We start from the raw sequence: 17,240 nt of genomic DNA, 5'->3' as shown, positions 1-17,240 counted from the left end.
TGTCCCCACCTATCCCCAAGAAGGCGAACCGGATCATCCGTGACTTCCTATTGCATGGCCGTAAAGACGCCCGCGCTAGATCTTGCCTCGTTAGCTGGGCAAGAGTTTGTCGTCCTCTCGAGCTTGGCGGGCTCGAAATTCGTGATCTTCACCGCACCGGCATCTCCCTTTGGGTCCGATGGCTTTGGCTCCGCCCTTCTCATGGCTCCCGCCCATGGTCACATCTCCAGCCGCCCTCCGGACCCGAGGCTCTTCGGTTCTTCCACGCCTAGACGACTTGGTCCATCGGGAATGTCACATCTTGTCGCTTCTGGACCGACAAATGGCTCTAGGGCTGCTCTATCAGTGATCTCGCCCCGAACCTTACCGCTCTTGTCCCAAGCCGGCGACGTCGATCGCGTACCGTCGCTGCTGCTCTTGTGGATCGCGCGTGGATCAGCGACATCCACGGCCACCTTGGCCCGGCGGCTGCGCTGGAGTACTTCGACCTTTGGTGTTGGCTGCAGACTATCAATCCATCCCAGGAGCCCGACACCATTCTTTGGAAGTGGACTGAAAACGGGGTTTACTCCGCTTCCTCCTGCTATAATGCCCTATTCACCAGCTCTACTACGTCCGAGCACTGGCGCATCGTGTGGAAGTCGAGCGCCCCCCTCTCTGTCAAGTTCTTCATTTACCTTGCCTCCGTCAACCGATGTTGGACGGCTGACCAGCTGGAGCGGCGTGGCCTTCCGCACAAGCCTGCTTGTGTGCTATGTGCCCAACATGCTGAGACCCTTCAACATGTCCTGGTCAAGTGCGTTTTCTCCCGCACGATATGGCATGACATCCTCTCCTGGTGTTGCCCCGAGATCACCATACCAGATGGCTCCCTTGGCTTCCTAGACTGGCTCAACTCAGCCCTTACTATGGTGACTCATGATAAAAGACGAGGGCTCTCCACCATTGTCGCCTTGACGGTCTGGTCCGTTTGGCGCCACCGCAATGCGATCATCTTCGACAAGATCACTCCCTCCTCCGCCTCCCTCTTCTGCGATCCAGGATGACGCCCGCTTCTGGGTCTGTGCAGGAGCCAAAGGATTGAGTAGTATCATCCCTGTAACATAGACTGATATCTGGGCCGAGCATCCCATTCCATGCTCACTGTGCATCTCGGACACGCCTTGTAGTGTACGTGCCCCTGATGCCTAACTTGTATGTTCTCCCCTCTCTATCAATGAAATGATACGCTGTCTGTAGCGTATTCGAGAAAAAAAAATGTACAACGAATACTAGAAATAACAAAAATTACATCTTCAATCATCGCCCCTTCCTCGCCGGAGCCGGCTATACCTTGTTATAGTAAATAGTCGGGAAGTCATCGTGCTAAGGCCCCATAAAACCAACGCACAAGAACAGCAACCGCTGCCAATGAAGAGTGTAGATCAGAAGGATCCAACGTGAAGACACACGAACATAGACGAACGGCGAACGGATCCGAGCAAATCGACCAAAGACAAATCTGCCAGAGACACACCTCCACACGCCCACCGAAAATATTGAACATATATTACTTTTATTTCCAATACATTCTAATATCCACACTATTGAACATATATAATATGAAAATATATACGTTTTACGATAAATCTAATGAAATTGATTTGATGTTGTAGATGTTGTTATATTTCTCTATAAATTTTCTTAAACTAGAAGAAGTTTTTTTTTTCTTGCAGAAGAAGTTTGACTTAGGACTTGAAGTAAGTTGAAATGGAGGGAAGAGTTAAATATTATCCCTAACTATCCCCGCTGATAAAGGTGTCAAGAAGAAGGTATAATTCTTTTTTTCAGATTGATTGGCGACAAGAGCTATCAGAATCGTAACGTGGAAATCACCTCCTCATCACACACAACATTTTCATATGGTAAATTTCTGATGTGATGAAAATGTTAGGTAACAACAAAAAACGAACAATTCAATAAATGCCACTAGAGAGGTAGCTAGCCGGAGCTTGGGTGTGCAGCATCTGCACATCCATATAAACTCTTATTTTAACCTCTCAGTTCCAAACCAGAAGGTGTAATAATTATTTATTAAAGTCAAAAGATTCCTATGTATGACCAAGTTTATAGAATATTATATCAAGATTCATAATACTAAATAAATATAATATGAAATTATATGTCATGGTGAATCTAGTCATATTGATTTTTTCTACTCATGGTGAATCTAGTCATCAAGATTCATAAGGTTTTTTCTAGCTACAATATAAGTTTCAGATTGATTGGTGAAAAGACCTACCTGAATCATAACATGGAAGTTATCCTTCGTCATCATACATGACATATTCATATGGTCAGTTCTTGATATCATTTTCAATAATATGTATGCCACTATAGGCTTGTCCGTAGCCTATGCAACATTAGGGTATCCATAGGTAAACATTTTTTTTTCTTTTTAGAAACACTGATTACAATATAGACGCACACGCTCACATCACCCCCCGACCCACCCACCCACCCACACACATTGCCTATTGAAGACCGGGTCGGAGTTGTTGAGCTTCAAAACTGATGAAGTCACCATGGGTGTCCCGCTGTCGACGAAAACGTCATCTCCTACTGAAAGGATAATCCATATTTATGAAACATCAAAGAGTCAAGTGTTCTGATGAGCTGCAGCCTGCAGGTACGACCATCCTACTAACAATGCAACCAACGGTTCATTCTCATAGGAACTCTGATTGTAGTAGCTACTATTCCAAGGTACAAGCACACAGTTAAAATTGTACTGCTTGAAAAGTGGGAAATTAACCCACAGCAAAAATTATGATGACTGAAAGCTGAATAAAACTGTTTCTTATTATGATTTGATGCGGCATACAAGGGTATATATAAGAGTACAAACCGACTTGGGGAAGGGGTACAAATCTGACTTGAACTAGAAGTCGTATACCATAATGACTACTCTAACATCCCCCCGCAGTATCAACGGCAGGCTCGACGACGTTGAGACTGAAACAGATGTCTTGAAACGGCTTAGTAGGCAGAGCCTTGGTGAAAATGTCGGCAAACTGAGCCGTAGAGGGAACATGAAGCACCCGAACCTGACCAAGAGCAACCTTTTCACGAACAAAATGAATATCAATCTCAATATGCTTTGTGCGTCGGTGTTGAACTGGATTGCCCGTCATGTAGAGTGTTGATATGTTGTCACAGTAGACAATAGTGGCCTACTCAATAGGCCTGTGTAGGTCAGAGAGTAACTGCCGAATCCAGATTGTATCTGCAACGGCATGTGCCACAGCGCGATACTCAGCCTCGGCCGACGAACGTGAGACTGTAACCTGTCTTTTGGAAGACCAAGAAATCAAATTGTTACCAAGAAAAACACAGAAACCGGAAGTGGATCTTCGAGTGTCAGGACAACCAGCCCAATCTGCATCAGAGTATGCGGTAAGTGAGTTTGGAGAAGAATTATTGAGGTGGAGACCATGATTAAGAGTTCCTTTTAAATACCGAAGAATGCGTTTAACATGATTATAGCGAGGAACCCGGGGGTCATGCATATATAGGCATGCTTGTTGAACAGCAAAAGAGATTTCAGGACGAGTAATGGTGAGATATTGGAGAGCACCTGTTAGGCTACGATAGAGAGTAGGATCGGAAAAGGGGTCACCGGTAACCGAAAGTTTAAAACCAGTATCGACAGGAGTGCGAGAGGATTGATAGTCAAGCATACCAGCACGATTAAGAAGATCAAGAATATACTGGCGTTGGGAAAGAAAAAGGCTGGAGGAATCTCAAACAACAGCAATGCCTAAGAAATGATGAAGGAGGCCTAGGTCAGTCATAGAAAATTCAGATCTAAGAAGAGATACAATATGATCTAAGAACTTTTGAGAGGATGCGGTAAGAATGATATCATCCACATAGAGAAGTAAAAAGGCAGTGTCAGAAGTTTGATGATACACAAAAAGAGAGGTGTCGGAGAGAGATGGAGTGAATCCTATTGTTTGTATGAAGGAGGAGAAGCGTTGAAACCAAGCTCGTGGGGCCTGTTTAAGACCGTAGAGAGATTTCTGAAGAAGACATACATGAGTTGGAAAGGATGGATTTTCAAAACCCAGAGGTTGCTGGCAGTAGACAGTTTCTTGGAGAGAACCATGGAGGAAAGCATTTTTTACATCAAGTTGGTGAATAGGCCAGGAAGAGGAGACAGCAACACTAAGAACGGCGCGAATGGTGGTAGGTTTAACAACGGGAGAAAAGGTTCCTTTGTAATCAATTCCTTGTTGCTGAGAAAAGCCACGACAAACCCACCTGGATTTATATCGTGAGAGGCTCCCATCGGAGTGGAATTTTTGGCGAAAAATCCATTTGCCAGAAACAATATTTGTATTGGGAGGACGAGGAACAAGTTGCCAGGTGTTGTTTTGAAGTAAAGCATTATATTCTTCTTGCATGGCAGCAGCCCAATTGGGATCAAGTAGAGCAGTTTTGTAATTCTTTGGAAGGGAAGTGAGAGATACGGAGGTAAGGTTTAGGCGGTTTTGAGGTTGATGAAATCCTGATTTGGCCCTAGTACGCATGCGATGATCATTAATCAGGGCTGTGGTAGGAATAGCACGAGGGGGTATGGTGGGTACTGGTGAGTCCAGCGCAGCGGAAGAGTCGGACAAAGGAGCAGGGCTGGGTGATGGAGTGGGAGCAGGGCTGGGTGGTGGAGTGAGAGCAGGGCTGGGTGGTGTGGGGGGCTCGGGTGGGGTGAGATTAGGGTTGGGATCAGCTATGGTGGGTGGTGGTATGGTGTGTTCGGCAGGTAGGGGAGTATATAGTTGGAAGGGACGGGGAGAGGGGTTGTTTGCGGAGGTAGAGGAGTTGGATGATGGAGTAGTGCGTTGTGAGAAAGGGAAAATGTGCTCAGCAAACGTAACATGACGAGAGACATGAACGTGTCCGGTGTGAAGGTCGAGACAGCGATAGCCTTTGTGCTCGTCAGAGAAGCCAAGAAAAGCACATGGGATAGATCGTGGTGACAATTTATTTGCAGAGGTGGCATAGGCACTGGGAAAACAAAGACAACCGAAAACACGAACCGCGGAGTAGTCGGGGTGGGAAAGAAAGAGATAATAATAGGGAGTACTGTTGGGTTTAGTTTTAGAAGGTCGAATATTTAGAAGGAAGGTGGCCATGTGGAGGGCTTCAGCCCAAAACTTGGGAGGCATAGATGATTGAATGAGAAGAGTGCGAACGATATCATTGAGGGTGCGAAGAGAACGTTCGGCTTTACCGTTTTGAGGGGAGGTGTAGGGACATGAGAACCTAAGCAGGATGCCATGTTGTAAGAAGAAAGTATGATTTTTAATGTTATCAAACTCACGACCATTGTCACATTGAATGAAGCGAATTGGGAGGAAGAAGTGAACAGACACATCGCGTTGAAAATTGAGAAAAAGGGAATGGACCTCGGATTTGTTGCGTAGTTGAAAAGTCCAAACAAAGTGGGTGAAATCATCAAGGATAACAAGATAGTATTTAAAACCCGAAACGCTTGCAATGGGAGAGGTCCATAAATCACAATGTATTAATTCAAAGGGATAAGTACTACAAGAACTAGAGGAACTAAAGGGAAGACGCACATGTTTGCCTAATTGACATGACTCGCAAAACACAGAATTATGAGAGTCCCTATTACATGGTATGGTAAATTCACTAAGCATAGAAGCTAAGACGGCAGGATTGGGATGGCCCAAGCGACGATGCCAAAGATCGACGGAGGCCAGCATGGAGGTTGGAGGAGTGGCGGCAGGAACTCCATGAAGAGAATAAAGATCTCCGGAGCTATTGAAGCGAGCGATCTCGGCCTTGGTCAGGTAATCCTTCACAGATAAACCAAACGGATCAAATTCAGCCGAAACTAGATTGTCGCAAGTAAATTGGTGAACAGAAATAAGATTTTTGATGAGGGCGGGTGCAACTAGAACATCGCAAAGTAAAAGAGGTTTAGTGGAAGAGGGAAGTTGAGCCTGACCAACACAATATACAGGAATAGATGATCCATCTCCAAGGGTAATGGAAGGGAAAGGAGATTTAGTGCAAGATGATAACATATTACTAGATGCAGACATATGACTGGAAGCCCCTGAATCAAATATCCAATCCGTACCTGAGTTTCCTTGTGTAGCAAAATTATTCATGGCCTGGACAAAAGCAGCTTGATCCCAGCTCGGCGTCGCAGGTGAGGGTGGCGTCGGGAGCAGTGCCGGCGGAGACGATGGTGAAGGCAGTAGGGCCGGCGGTGGAGTGTAGTAGGCGCCGCCGTTGTTGGAGTAGTGACCATAAGGAGCATATGTCGGGGCGGCGTGATAGGCATTGGCCGGCTGTCGGGGGTTGAGAACCCCGGGAGCACCAGTAGGCGGCCTAGGGCCGGGTTGCCAGGCACCGGAGTAAGCCGGCGGAGCACCGAGGGCGGATGGAGCGGACCAGGGCATGGGCCATGCCTGAACGAGCCCCGTCCAAGGATCATGAGGAGGCTGCCATGGAACCGTAGATGGAGCACTGGTGGTTGGTGCGGGACTCGGTGCTGGAGATGTCGTAGGCGGAACCGAACGGGTCGACGGCGGCCTGTAGATAGGGTTTTTGCCGCGGTAGTTCGGACTGGGACGCCAGCCTGGGGGCGCTTGAGCAGATGACGACGCGGACGGCCCGGTGGCAGGAGCCGGCATGGAAGGCGGCGCTGGTGTAGACGACGGAGGAGGACGAGCCGCAGCATGAAAGACCTTGGGGCGAGAGTCCTTGCGAGCTTGTGTTTCCGCCGCGAGTTGTAGCAGGGAACGCACTTCAGCGAAGGTAGGAGGAGACCGTATCATCGGTATGAACGAGGCTTGCTTGTCAAAGTCTTCGCTGAGGCCGACGACGACGATGTTGATTAGCTGCGAGTCGCTAACTGTATCGCCGAGTTCGCGAAGCTCATCACCAATGGACTTAACATGCTGGCAGAACAGGTTCACCGGGGCGTCTCCTTGCACCATATTGCGAAGCTCGGTGTGGAGAGCGTTTTTGCAAGTGTCGGTGTTGCTTTGAAAGAGCCGACGGAGGGAGTGCCAGATGTTGGCAGCGGTGGCGCCGTCATGATCGAGCATGTCGAAGATCTCGGTGGTGATGCGGGTGTAGAACCACTGGACGATCGCAAGATCGTCCTTCGACCATTGCGGATCATCGGGGCGGGGAAGACAATTGGCAGCGACGTGCGAGCGCAGGTTGCAGCGGCCGAGGTGGAGATCAAAGAGATGTCTCCAATGATAGTAGTTGTGGGCGGCGAGATCAAGAACGATGGGGATGTAAGGGCTGACGTCGGAAATTGTGTCAGCAAGAGATATTGGTGTGGCGAGGATGGGGGCAGGGTAGTTTTGTGGAGCTATGGTGAGGGTCGAGAGAGAAGCGGCCGCGGCGTTGGCAGCCTTGGCGATGAGCGCGGCCCGGCGCTCGAAGTAGCCGGGCGGCGGCAGCGGCGGCGTAGGCGGAGCCATACCCTAAACCCTAGGACCGGTATCTGATACCATGAAAGCTGAATAAAACTGTTTCTTATTATGATTTGATGCGGCATACAAGGGTATATATAAGAGTACAAACCGACTTGGGGAAGGGGTACAAATCCGTATACCATAATGACTACTCTAACAATGACCATAGTGTACCAGATTTTTTTCAGTAATACCGTCTGATCAAAGTTGACAATTATGTTCCGCATCTGGCACACGTTTGACTTCACCGGTACTTGAACTGAAGCAAATAAGAAGAAAACAGACATGTCAGATGTAGAAATAGGAATTTGTTACAATTAATTTTTACAATCTTGTATTGTGTGTAACCAGGAAACAAGTTACGTAAAGATAACAAAGAAATTTGCCTTGGAGTTGCATTCAGATATTCAGAGAATTTACAGATGAGGAGGTCCAGATCGAAATAGCAGACTCTCGCACTAGAAACTGGTACACACACGTCCGTCATTTTCTTTCCAAGGTTAACACCAACCATCCATGCGTTCTTATCATCACGTGTCAGTTTAGACATGATGTAAACAACATCCTCGCTGTCCATGCCTAGGATGGGGTAAGATAAACACAGGTTCCTTGGTGACAATCTTCCAGCCGCGGCCTCCCAGGGCTGTGGGAGCAACATATAACGATCAGGGTTGTGAGCCGAGATGCCATGGATATCAACAGGGTGCCCCTTGCGCCAATAGTTCCAGGTGGTATGCCTAGTACATGTTCGGAGCTTCCAACCAACACGGGTAGCAAGTAGTCTCACGGGGCTGGCACAGGCATTCTCATTGTGGAAGAGCAGCTCAGAATCATGGATGACATGGTCGACGCTGTCAAGATTATCCTCTGTTGTGTCACTGCTCTTTTTAGTAATAGCTTCCAGCTCGACAAACTTGATGAATCCATTGGAGCAGGTGACATCCCGGACAAGCTGTGGGATACTAGCCCGTTGCTCATTACAATATGCAAGCATGGGTATCGGGATGAAACTTAGAACAGGGTTCTTGTCAAACACATTGCAGGTGAGAATGCCACTCCAGAGGTCGATCCAGCCGACAGCACCTCCTCCAAGCGCGACCACCTTGTTGAGAAAAGGGCCCGGCAGGTTCTCTTTCCTCACCCCAGGGTATGGTTGCAACCGTAACGGTGTAATTGCCCACTTGCCTGTCTTTGAAGAGAAGACATGAAGATCGTAGTCTGGTGGGAGGTTTGTCATGCAGAGATCTGCGAGAACAAATCCCCCGTCATCGTCGTCCAGGGGCAAGATGCACACGTGGAACGAGTTTCTGGTGCCCAGCGGGATCGGTGTGAGCGACGGCTTGCCGTAGTCGGCCTTGTAGACGAAGTACTCGTCGAGGCAAGATCCCGGACGGTTTCTCCCGGGACTGAAGCAGAGGAGCACGAGGTCCTTGGCCGAGAAGACTACCCGGGGCTCGGTCGTTAAGTCGTCGCGCTGGAAATCGGGGCCGTGGACGCAGAAGTGGGAGATGGCCGGCGGGTCGGCGAGGCAGAAGGTGACTTTGAATGCGTTGCCTGTGCTGGTGACGGCTTCGGCGGTGGTGGCGTTCTCGCGGACGGCGAAGTAGGCCCTCTTGTCGAGGAGAGCCCAGGGGGCGTAGCGGGCGCTGGCACGAGTGACGACGGGGGGCTGGAAGGAAGGGGCGAGGAAGTGTCCGTCGTCCATGGTTGCTAGTCAGCAGATTGGGAACGGAAACATCAAACCGTACGTGAACTTGTAGGATGCTTTTAGGGTTGGTAAACACATCCCTTCAGACGTCCGATGTGGAAACGCTCATCTTTGAAAAAAGGGATAAGTATATTTTTCGTCCTCGAACTCTTCTGAGAGTTTAGAAATCATCCCTCAACTCAAAACCGAATAATTTTCGTCCCTCAACTATCAAAACCGAATAGTTTTCGTCCCTCATGCCGTTTTGGGCAGTTTTCGTCCGTCATGAACAGTAAATTCGAAAAAATAGCAGAAAAAAATTAAAAAAACTGAAAAATTGTGGGATCAAAGTTCCTAGGGTGCGCAAGGTGCGTAAATTTTTTCCTATTGTTTGGACATTCCAGGTGCTCATGAGAAAGAAAAATTGTAAATATGTACGTCTGTGAACAGTAAATTAAACAATAGCAAAAAAATATGAAATTTTTTGGCATCAAAGGTGCATGGGTGTGCAAGGTCCGTGCATATTTTCGTGCTCAAATGACATAGGAGGAGCTCTAGCAAAAAAAGAAAATAGTGCAATTTTTCAAAGTTTCTTTCTCAGCCAATTTTTTTTGCCACGAGCTCCCACAATGTCCAAACACAATGAAATTTTGCAGACACATTGAGCACCCGAGCATCTTGTATGTCAACATTTTTCATATATTTTTTAATTTGTTTTCTATTTTTTTCCGAATTTACTGTTCACCGGCGTACATATTTATGGTTCTTCCGTTGTCACGAGCTCCTTGAATGTTTAAATAGAAAAAAATACGCACCTTGTGCACCCGAGGAACTTTGATCCCACAAATTTCCAGATGTTTTTGACATTTTTGCTATTTTTTTAAATTTACTGTTCATCATTTTACTGTTCATGCGGACGAAAACCGCCCGAAGCGGCATGAGGGACGAAAACTATCCGGTTTTGATAGTTGAGGGACGAAAACTATCCGGTTTTGATAGTTGAGGGACAAAAACTATCCAATTTTGAGTTGAGGGATGATTTCTAAACTCCCGGAAAAGTTCGAGGACGAAAAATATACTTATCCCTTGAAGAAATCAGTCGCGTCCAGCGCGTGCCACGAATCCAGTGGGACCAGGCACCGCTTCTCTTTCTCCTCACGCGAGTCCCACGTGTTGACCTCTTCTAACTGTATCTCTATCTCCGATGAATCTCGGCGGTAGTTATCTCGATCTCCCTTAAATCCGGCGAGAGGCACTGGAGACTCGCAGCAGCTCCTCTCCAATTGCAGCCACCGCGCCCCCGTTGCAGCACCCCATCTCTATTTCGTAGCCACCGCACCGAGCAAGCAACGCCGCTTGCGCACCCCCATCTGCTCTAGTTTCCAGCCCCGCGCCATCTTGCAGCAGCACCGCCGCTGCGGCCGGTCGCCCCTCATAGCACCATGATTTGTTCCACCCTGCAGCACCGCCGCAATGACGTCTGCACTGGACGACCTATGGCAACGCAGCATCGCCAACACCCACCGGATCAGCAGTGGAAAGCCTGCTGCAACGAAGCACCGTCGTTCGTCACATGCGCGACTGAACCGGACCACCTGCTGCAAAGCAGCACCGCCGTCGAGGCATGGCAGCGGCACTGCCGTCTTCACCTGACCACCTGCTGCAAAGCAACACCGCCGTTGACACGTGGCAGCGGCACCACCGGTGTGCAGCCAACCACCTGCTGCGAAGCAGCACGGCCGTCGGGCTGCAGCAGACCACCTGCTGCAAAGCAGCATTGCCGTCGTTGCATGGCAGCGGCGGCCTCGCCTGCTGCAGCGCAGCTCTGCTGCCGGCATGTCAGCGGTGGCCGGGGGGTTATAGTATCGGAGCTCGCCTTCAGCAGAGTGTCGGCCCTGGAAGCTGGCTTTGCAACGCCAGTGCCGTTTTTGCAAGACGTGGCAGCGGTGCTACGATGAAGCTCGATGGTGGCAGCAAAAAGTGTTGCATGGTGCTATCTTTTTCGTTCCTCGACATGCTGTTCTTTTTCTTCCTTTTGGCAATGCGGGGTGCATGCAGGAGTAGCTGCTTGAGATGACGATGACTGGTGTGATCCGATGGCCATACAACACCTGATCCAACGGCCCACGAGGCGGTCGATTTTTTGCCCCGCAGCAGTCGGATGACGCCTAGCAGTGACCTTTAAAACATTCGTTAGAGCACTCATATGACGTTGATTCGTTGCCGTTGATTTGTTTTTATCTCATGGTGGAGAGATGCGTCTCAAAATCATCCGCGACAAGCCCGCTGCAAACTGCTCGATTTTGAACCGAACTGCAAGAGACTCTGCCTCCTTAGAACCTTCTCATTCCCTCTGCTGGCGATGGGCGCTCTCGTCTGAGGCTATGATCTACCGTGATTCAGAGTGACATCGGAGCAACCCCAAGTCCGCTGCTCACTCCTGGTCGTGGGTGACGAGGTGAGTTTGGTGGGCATTTGGCGGCGTTGCGGGCTATGCCATGGAGGCTGTGTCCACCCCTCGCTTGGCAATGGTGGCAGTGGACAAGCAGAAGGCAGGTGGGACTGGCAGTGTCCCATCTGAAGCGGAAGAGAATACGGCAAAATTAATGGAGAAGCTCAATCTCACATATGAAGAAGCCATAGCAGCCATCTTGGAGGACGAAAATGAGGAAGATTAGGTGTCCTTGGAGTGGGCAATCATAGGAAAGGTACTATCCCCAAACACTCTCCATATTAAGACGATTATGGCGGCACTGAGGCCACCTTGCAGAAATCCTAAAGGCATGAACCCTAGATCTACTGGAGACAATATGTTCATTGTTGAGTTTGCAACTAAGACAGATGAAGATGCGAGTCGAAGTCGGAGCTCCATGGCATGTTGGCAAGCATGCAGTGCTCATTAACAATTTTGATGCTAGACAGAGACCATCAGATTAATTGTTTGGGCTATAAAACACCCAAGATTTGAACTGATGAACAAACTTTGGAGAGAAAAGCTTGGAACAAAGCTAGGAATAGTGGAGACTGCTGATGTGGATAGCTAGGGTAGAGCTTGGGGGGACTGTCTATGAGTCAAGAGTAACCGTGGATATCTCCAAATCTCTGTTAAGGTGGGTTACAGCTTATATTCCAAAAAGCACCAAGAATATGACACTTATGAGTTATGAGGTAGTGTATGAGAGGCTTCCACATTACTGCTTCCCATGTGTCTTGCTGGGACACTCTTCTATGGAATGCCCAACACCAGGTGAGAGGGATGCTGGGTAAGCTCCCTGTGTGTAAAGGATGATAAGAAGAAGAGTTTTTCAGGTTCCATCAACGCAAAGTTCACAATCAAGTGGCAGATGTTCACACTGTGATGACGAAAAAGGGGGATCCCACCCCTCTGCTAAAGCCAATATTGTCGAACCAAAAGCTGATGAATTGCAAGAGAGAAACGTAGTCACGTCTCCCTTGAAGCTGAAGGTGCAGAATCAAAAAATAAATAATAAGGTGGAACAGGGCACGGCAAGTAAGGGACCTTTTCTTGGAAATATGCCCTAGAGGAAATAATAAAAGCATTATTATTATATTTCCTTGTTCATGATAATTATCTTTATTCATGCTATAATTGTGTTATCCGGAAATCGTAATACATGTGTGAATAATAGACACCAACATGTCCCTAGTAAGCCTCTAGTTGACTAGCTCGTTGATCAACAGATAGTCATGGTTTCCTGACTATGGACATTGGATGTCATTGATAATGAGATCACATCATTAGGAGAATGATGTGATGGACAAGACCCAATCCTAAACATAGCATAAGATCGTATAGTTCGTTTGCTAGAGTTTTTCCAATGTCAAGTATCCTTTCCTTAGACCATGAGATCGTGTAACTCCCGAATACCGTAGGAGTGCTTTGGGTGTACCAAACGTCACAACGTAACTGGGTGACTATAAAGGTATACTACGGGTATCTCCGAAAGTGTCTGTTGGGTTGACACGGATCAAGACTGGGATTTGTCACTCCGTATGACGGAGAGGTATCACTGGGCCCACTCGGTAATGCATCATCATTATGAGCTCAAAGTGACCAAGTGTCTGGTCACGGGATCATGCATTACGGTACGAGTAAAGTGACTTGCCGGTAACGAGATTGAACAAGGTATTGGGATACCGACGATCGAATCTCGGGCAAGTAGCATACCGATTGACAAAGAGAATTGTATACGGGGTTGCTTGAATCCTCGACATCGTGGTTCATCCGATGAGATCATCGAGGAGCATGTGGGAGCCAACATGGGTATCCAGATCCCGCTGTTGGTTATTGACCGGAGAGCAATCTCGGAAATGTCTACATGTCTCCCGAGCCCGTAGGGTCTACACACTTAAGGTTCGGTGACGCTAGGGTTGTAGGGATATGTATATGCAGTAACCCGAATGTTGTTCGGAGTCCCAGATGAGATCCCGGACGTCACGAGGAGTTCCGGAATGGTCCGGAGGTAAAGAATTATATATAGGAAGTGCTATTTCGGCCATCGGGACAAGTTTCAGGGTCACCGGTATTGTACCGGGACCACCGGAAGGGTCCCGGGGTCCATCGGGTGGGGCCACCTATCCCGGAGGGTCCCATGGGCTGAAGTGGGAAGGGAGCCAGCCCAAAGTGGGCTGGGGCGCCACTTCCCCTAGGGCCCATGCGCCTAGGGTGGGGGAAACCCTAAAAAGGGGGCGCCCCTTGCTTGGGGGGCAAGCCCCCCACCCCTTGGCCGCCGCCCCCCCTAGGCCCCCCTATATATAGTGGGGGGATGGAGGACCTCTTACCTTTGCCTTTGGTGCCTCCCTCTTCCTCCCCAACACCTCCTCCTCCTCCATAGAGCTTGGCGAAGCCCTGCCGGAGTACTGCAGCTCCATCACCACCACGTCGTCGTGCTGCTGCTGGAGCCATCTTTCTCAACCTCTCCTTCCCCTTGCTGGATCAAGAAGAAGGAGACGTCTCGCTGACCGTACGTGTGTTGAACGCGGAGGTGCCGTCTGTTCGGCGCTAGGATCTCCGGTAATTTGGATCACGTCGAGTACGACTCCCTCATCCCCGTTCTTTGAACGCTTCCGCTCGCGATCTACAAAGGTATGTAGATGGATCCGATCACTCGTTGCTAGATGAACTCATAGATGGATCTTGGTGAAACCGTAGGAAAATTTTTGTTTTCTGCAACGTTCACCAACACCTTTTACTTCAGTGCCTACGAATGCTTTACTTCAGTAACACAGGGGGGTTTGGGGGGACTCACACGCGAGCCGCGTGGATCCAACGGATTCGACCGATTTGCGCGGCTGGTCAACGACGGGCCGCCGTTGTTTCCTACAAGACCCACCGTCACGCTCACGGAGGTGCCCCCGATGATGCGTTCCTCTCCACACGGGCAACCGCCAGCCTACCCGCCCGCACCGCTAGTGGAGGACCACTACGTCAAGCCCCCCAAGCACGACTTCCCAAGGTTCACCGGCATAGCACCCAAGCTCTGGATTGATCGGTGTGTGGCCTATTTCGAGTTGTACCGCGTGCCGATCAGCCACTGGGTGACCATGTGGCGCACAAGCGTATCGCCAGCAGCACCGCACACCCACAAGGGAGGCTTTCACCACCGCCATGGTCGCAAAATTCGGCCCCGACGAGTTTGAAATAGAGATGCATAAGTACAATGTTCTTAAAGGTAACTGCTGAGTACCTGCCATCAAGGATCAGTACAATGTTCTGAGCACCAAAAGTTAAGATGTAAGACTTCTGGTAAATCAATCTAAGCAAATGACCACTCTGAGCTGAAATAATTCGGCAGAATCCCCTGAGAAATTCAGCAAGAATATGTTAATGCCTTGAGTAATTGAATTCTCGGATGCCAAAATTTTCTTCCGAATACCAATAGCAGAGCAGTAGTTTGTGTGTTTTTATGTTTTCAGTCAGGTCACCACTTCACGTCATCATATGAAATCGACAATAATGTTAATTCTTCTATCTTAGCTAATTTCCTGGAAAAGCTAGACTTATCTCTTTTATCACATCATTACATAAGCAGCATGCAAAATGGCAGAAATTGTGCATCCAGTTATTTCTTCTATGAACGGCTCATTTGGACAAAGCATTGGGCGAATGTAGTAAACCACAAGAGACTTTTTTGCTTGTTAAATTAGCCCCTAATTTAAATTTATGCCAAAAGCTTGATCCTAACAGTGTACCTAAGAGTTAGTTATGATTATATCCCAGATTTAGGCCACATCCTAACCGTATACATACAGGAGCCTTTGAGTTGCAATTTAGCTTTAGCTCAAACCCGTGATTATGTATGTCTTTAGATATCAAACTTCACCGGCAAGTGCACCACGGTCCCAAAAGAGGGGCGATGACGGAGGGGACTCACTCAGGGGAGATCAGGGGCTGGGGGCGCGGAGGGAGGGAACCTGTATCGAGGCCCGCGGCAGCGAGGGTGGCAGCGGCGCAGCGGAAGATGGCCTGGAGCTCGGTGGCGAAGAAGAAGCCGTCGTGGTCCACCGCGGGGGTTCCCCCATATTCATCTCACCGGCGTCCGTCAGCGCCATCCGGGCGAGCACGGGGTGGGCCGGGTCTCCGCGGCGCGGAACGCGATCCTGGGGGCATCGGGGATGGAGCCCATCCCGGACTGCACGGCGCGCGAGGCGCCGACGTGGCCCTACATGGTGTAGAAGACGACGTAGATGCGGACCGGGCGCGGCGCCGGTGCGGCGGGGGCAGGGATGAAATTCGCGTCGGTGCGGGCCCAGCGGGGGTGAGAGGCGCTGGCTCTTGGAAAGGCAACCGCCGCCCTTGGCCATTGCCGCCGACGAGTAGGAGGAGAGAGTGGGGAGTGAGCGGTGGTGGCTGGTCTATTCGGTCCAGGCTGTGTCAGCGGAGTAGTTTTCCTCCCTATACCAAAAAAAAATACTAGATTTTCTATATTAAAAATGTGGCAAATTATAGAGATTTTTTTAAAAAGGAGGCGCTTACCCGGCCTTAAACTGAGGCCTTACTAATCATGTCCGCCAGAGTGACATAATGTTCAGCGAGCAACAAAGTAAAGTAAAAAAGATACATGCCTGAAGGCGGATACATAGCAGCACACCGCTAGCATATATGATAAAGAAAACACACGCTTTGTTTGGATGTCTACATTGGAGAGCGCCGTATTGAATTGGTCTCAATTCTAAATTAGTGAGGAAATTGAAATGGCACGAATATGAATTCAGCTATTTGGTTGTCCAGTGAATTGACCATTGAAATGCCTCTAGATTTCAATATCAAATCTTGTTTGGATGACAAACTCCGGAATTGCATAGCTACATTACCAGATTCTACCTTGTTCCACATGACTCAAAAATGAAGTCTGACAATAAATAAATATATAACAATGAAAATAAATAAATATTCTAGAAATGCATCAGGAAAACGCAAATGGTCATATAATGAAAATAATATTTTCTTACAATACCATAACACAAAACTCAAAACAAAATAAACAACGCGTACTCTCGTACATGACATAAATCACAATGATTTAAATAGATAGGTCCAAATGCTTGACATAAATAGTGCGTGGCAGTAGTTCATATATAGTTCCAGGTTACAATAGGACATATAATAGATAGTTCGAAGTTCAACAAAACATAAAAGAACACACACATATCAGGAAAGCATTAGTCTTCAAGGCAACATTAGCAGCCATGTCTTTCTCATGGTGATGGGCAGCTCCTTAGAGTTGAAACAGTCGATCATTGAGTACCAATTTCCCATAACATCGAAGCATGTTTTGTTTGGCTAAATCAGGTATCAACTTAAGTGCATCAAGTATTTTCAGCGGGAGTGATAACTTTTGGTAATGGAATGGACTCAGTTGTCTTGAAAGCATCAACTAAGTCCTTCTTCATATCTCCAAGCATGCAAAGAATAGCATCACCTGTTCGCTGCCTCTTCGGCGCTACTTCTGTAAAGACTTCGATCGGTTCTTCTAATGGCTCTGCAGCAATCTCAACACTTGTCTTCGCACCCTCACCATTAGCAT

General features: G+C 48.4%; 1 protein-coding gene across 2 annotated transcripts; it reads right to left on the bottom strand.

Moving 5' to 3' along the window:
* Positions 1-14,879: 14,879 nt before the first annotated feature.
* LOC119288539 lies at positions 14,880-16,087 on the bottom strand. 2 transcript variants are annotated; one of them, XR_005141214.1, is made up of 2 exons: positions 15,588-16,087; positions 14,880-15,014 (listed from the first exon to the last, which is right to left on the bottom strand). XR_005141214.1 is itself a non-coding variant. In XM_037568141.1 (2 exons), exons 1-2 carry the CDS (start codon positions 16,015-16,017, stop codon positions 14,970-14,972), a joined length of 435 nt encoding a protein of 144 aa, XP_037424038.1. In that variant the 5' UTR covers positions 16,018-16,087; the 3' UTR covers positions 14,880-14,969. The 2 variants fall into 2 exon arrangements, 1 of the variants encoding a protein (XP_037424038.1); XM_037568141.1 differs by having other exon boundaries at positions 15,628-16,087.
* Between the last annotated feature and the right edge of the window lie 1,153 nt (positions 16,088-17,240).

Source organism: Triticum dicoccoides, chromosome 4A (assembly GCF_002162155.2).
Source record: "Triticum dicoccoides isolate Atlit2015 ecotype Zavitan chromosome 4A, WEW_v2.0, whole genome shotgun sequence".
Lineage (NCBI taxonomy): Eukaryota > Viridiplantae > Streptophyta > Magnoliopsida > Poales > Poaceae > Triticum > Triticum dicoccoides.
The sequence above is the reverse complement of the archived record's forward strand: the minus strand, read 5'-3'. Positions and strand labels throughout refer to the sequence as shown.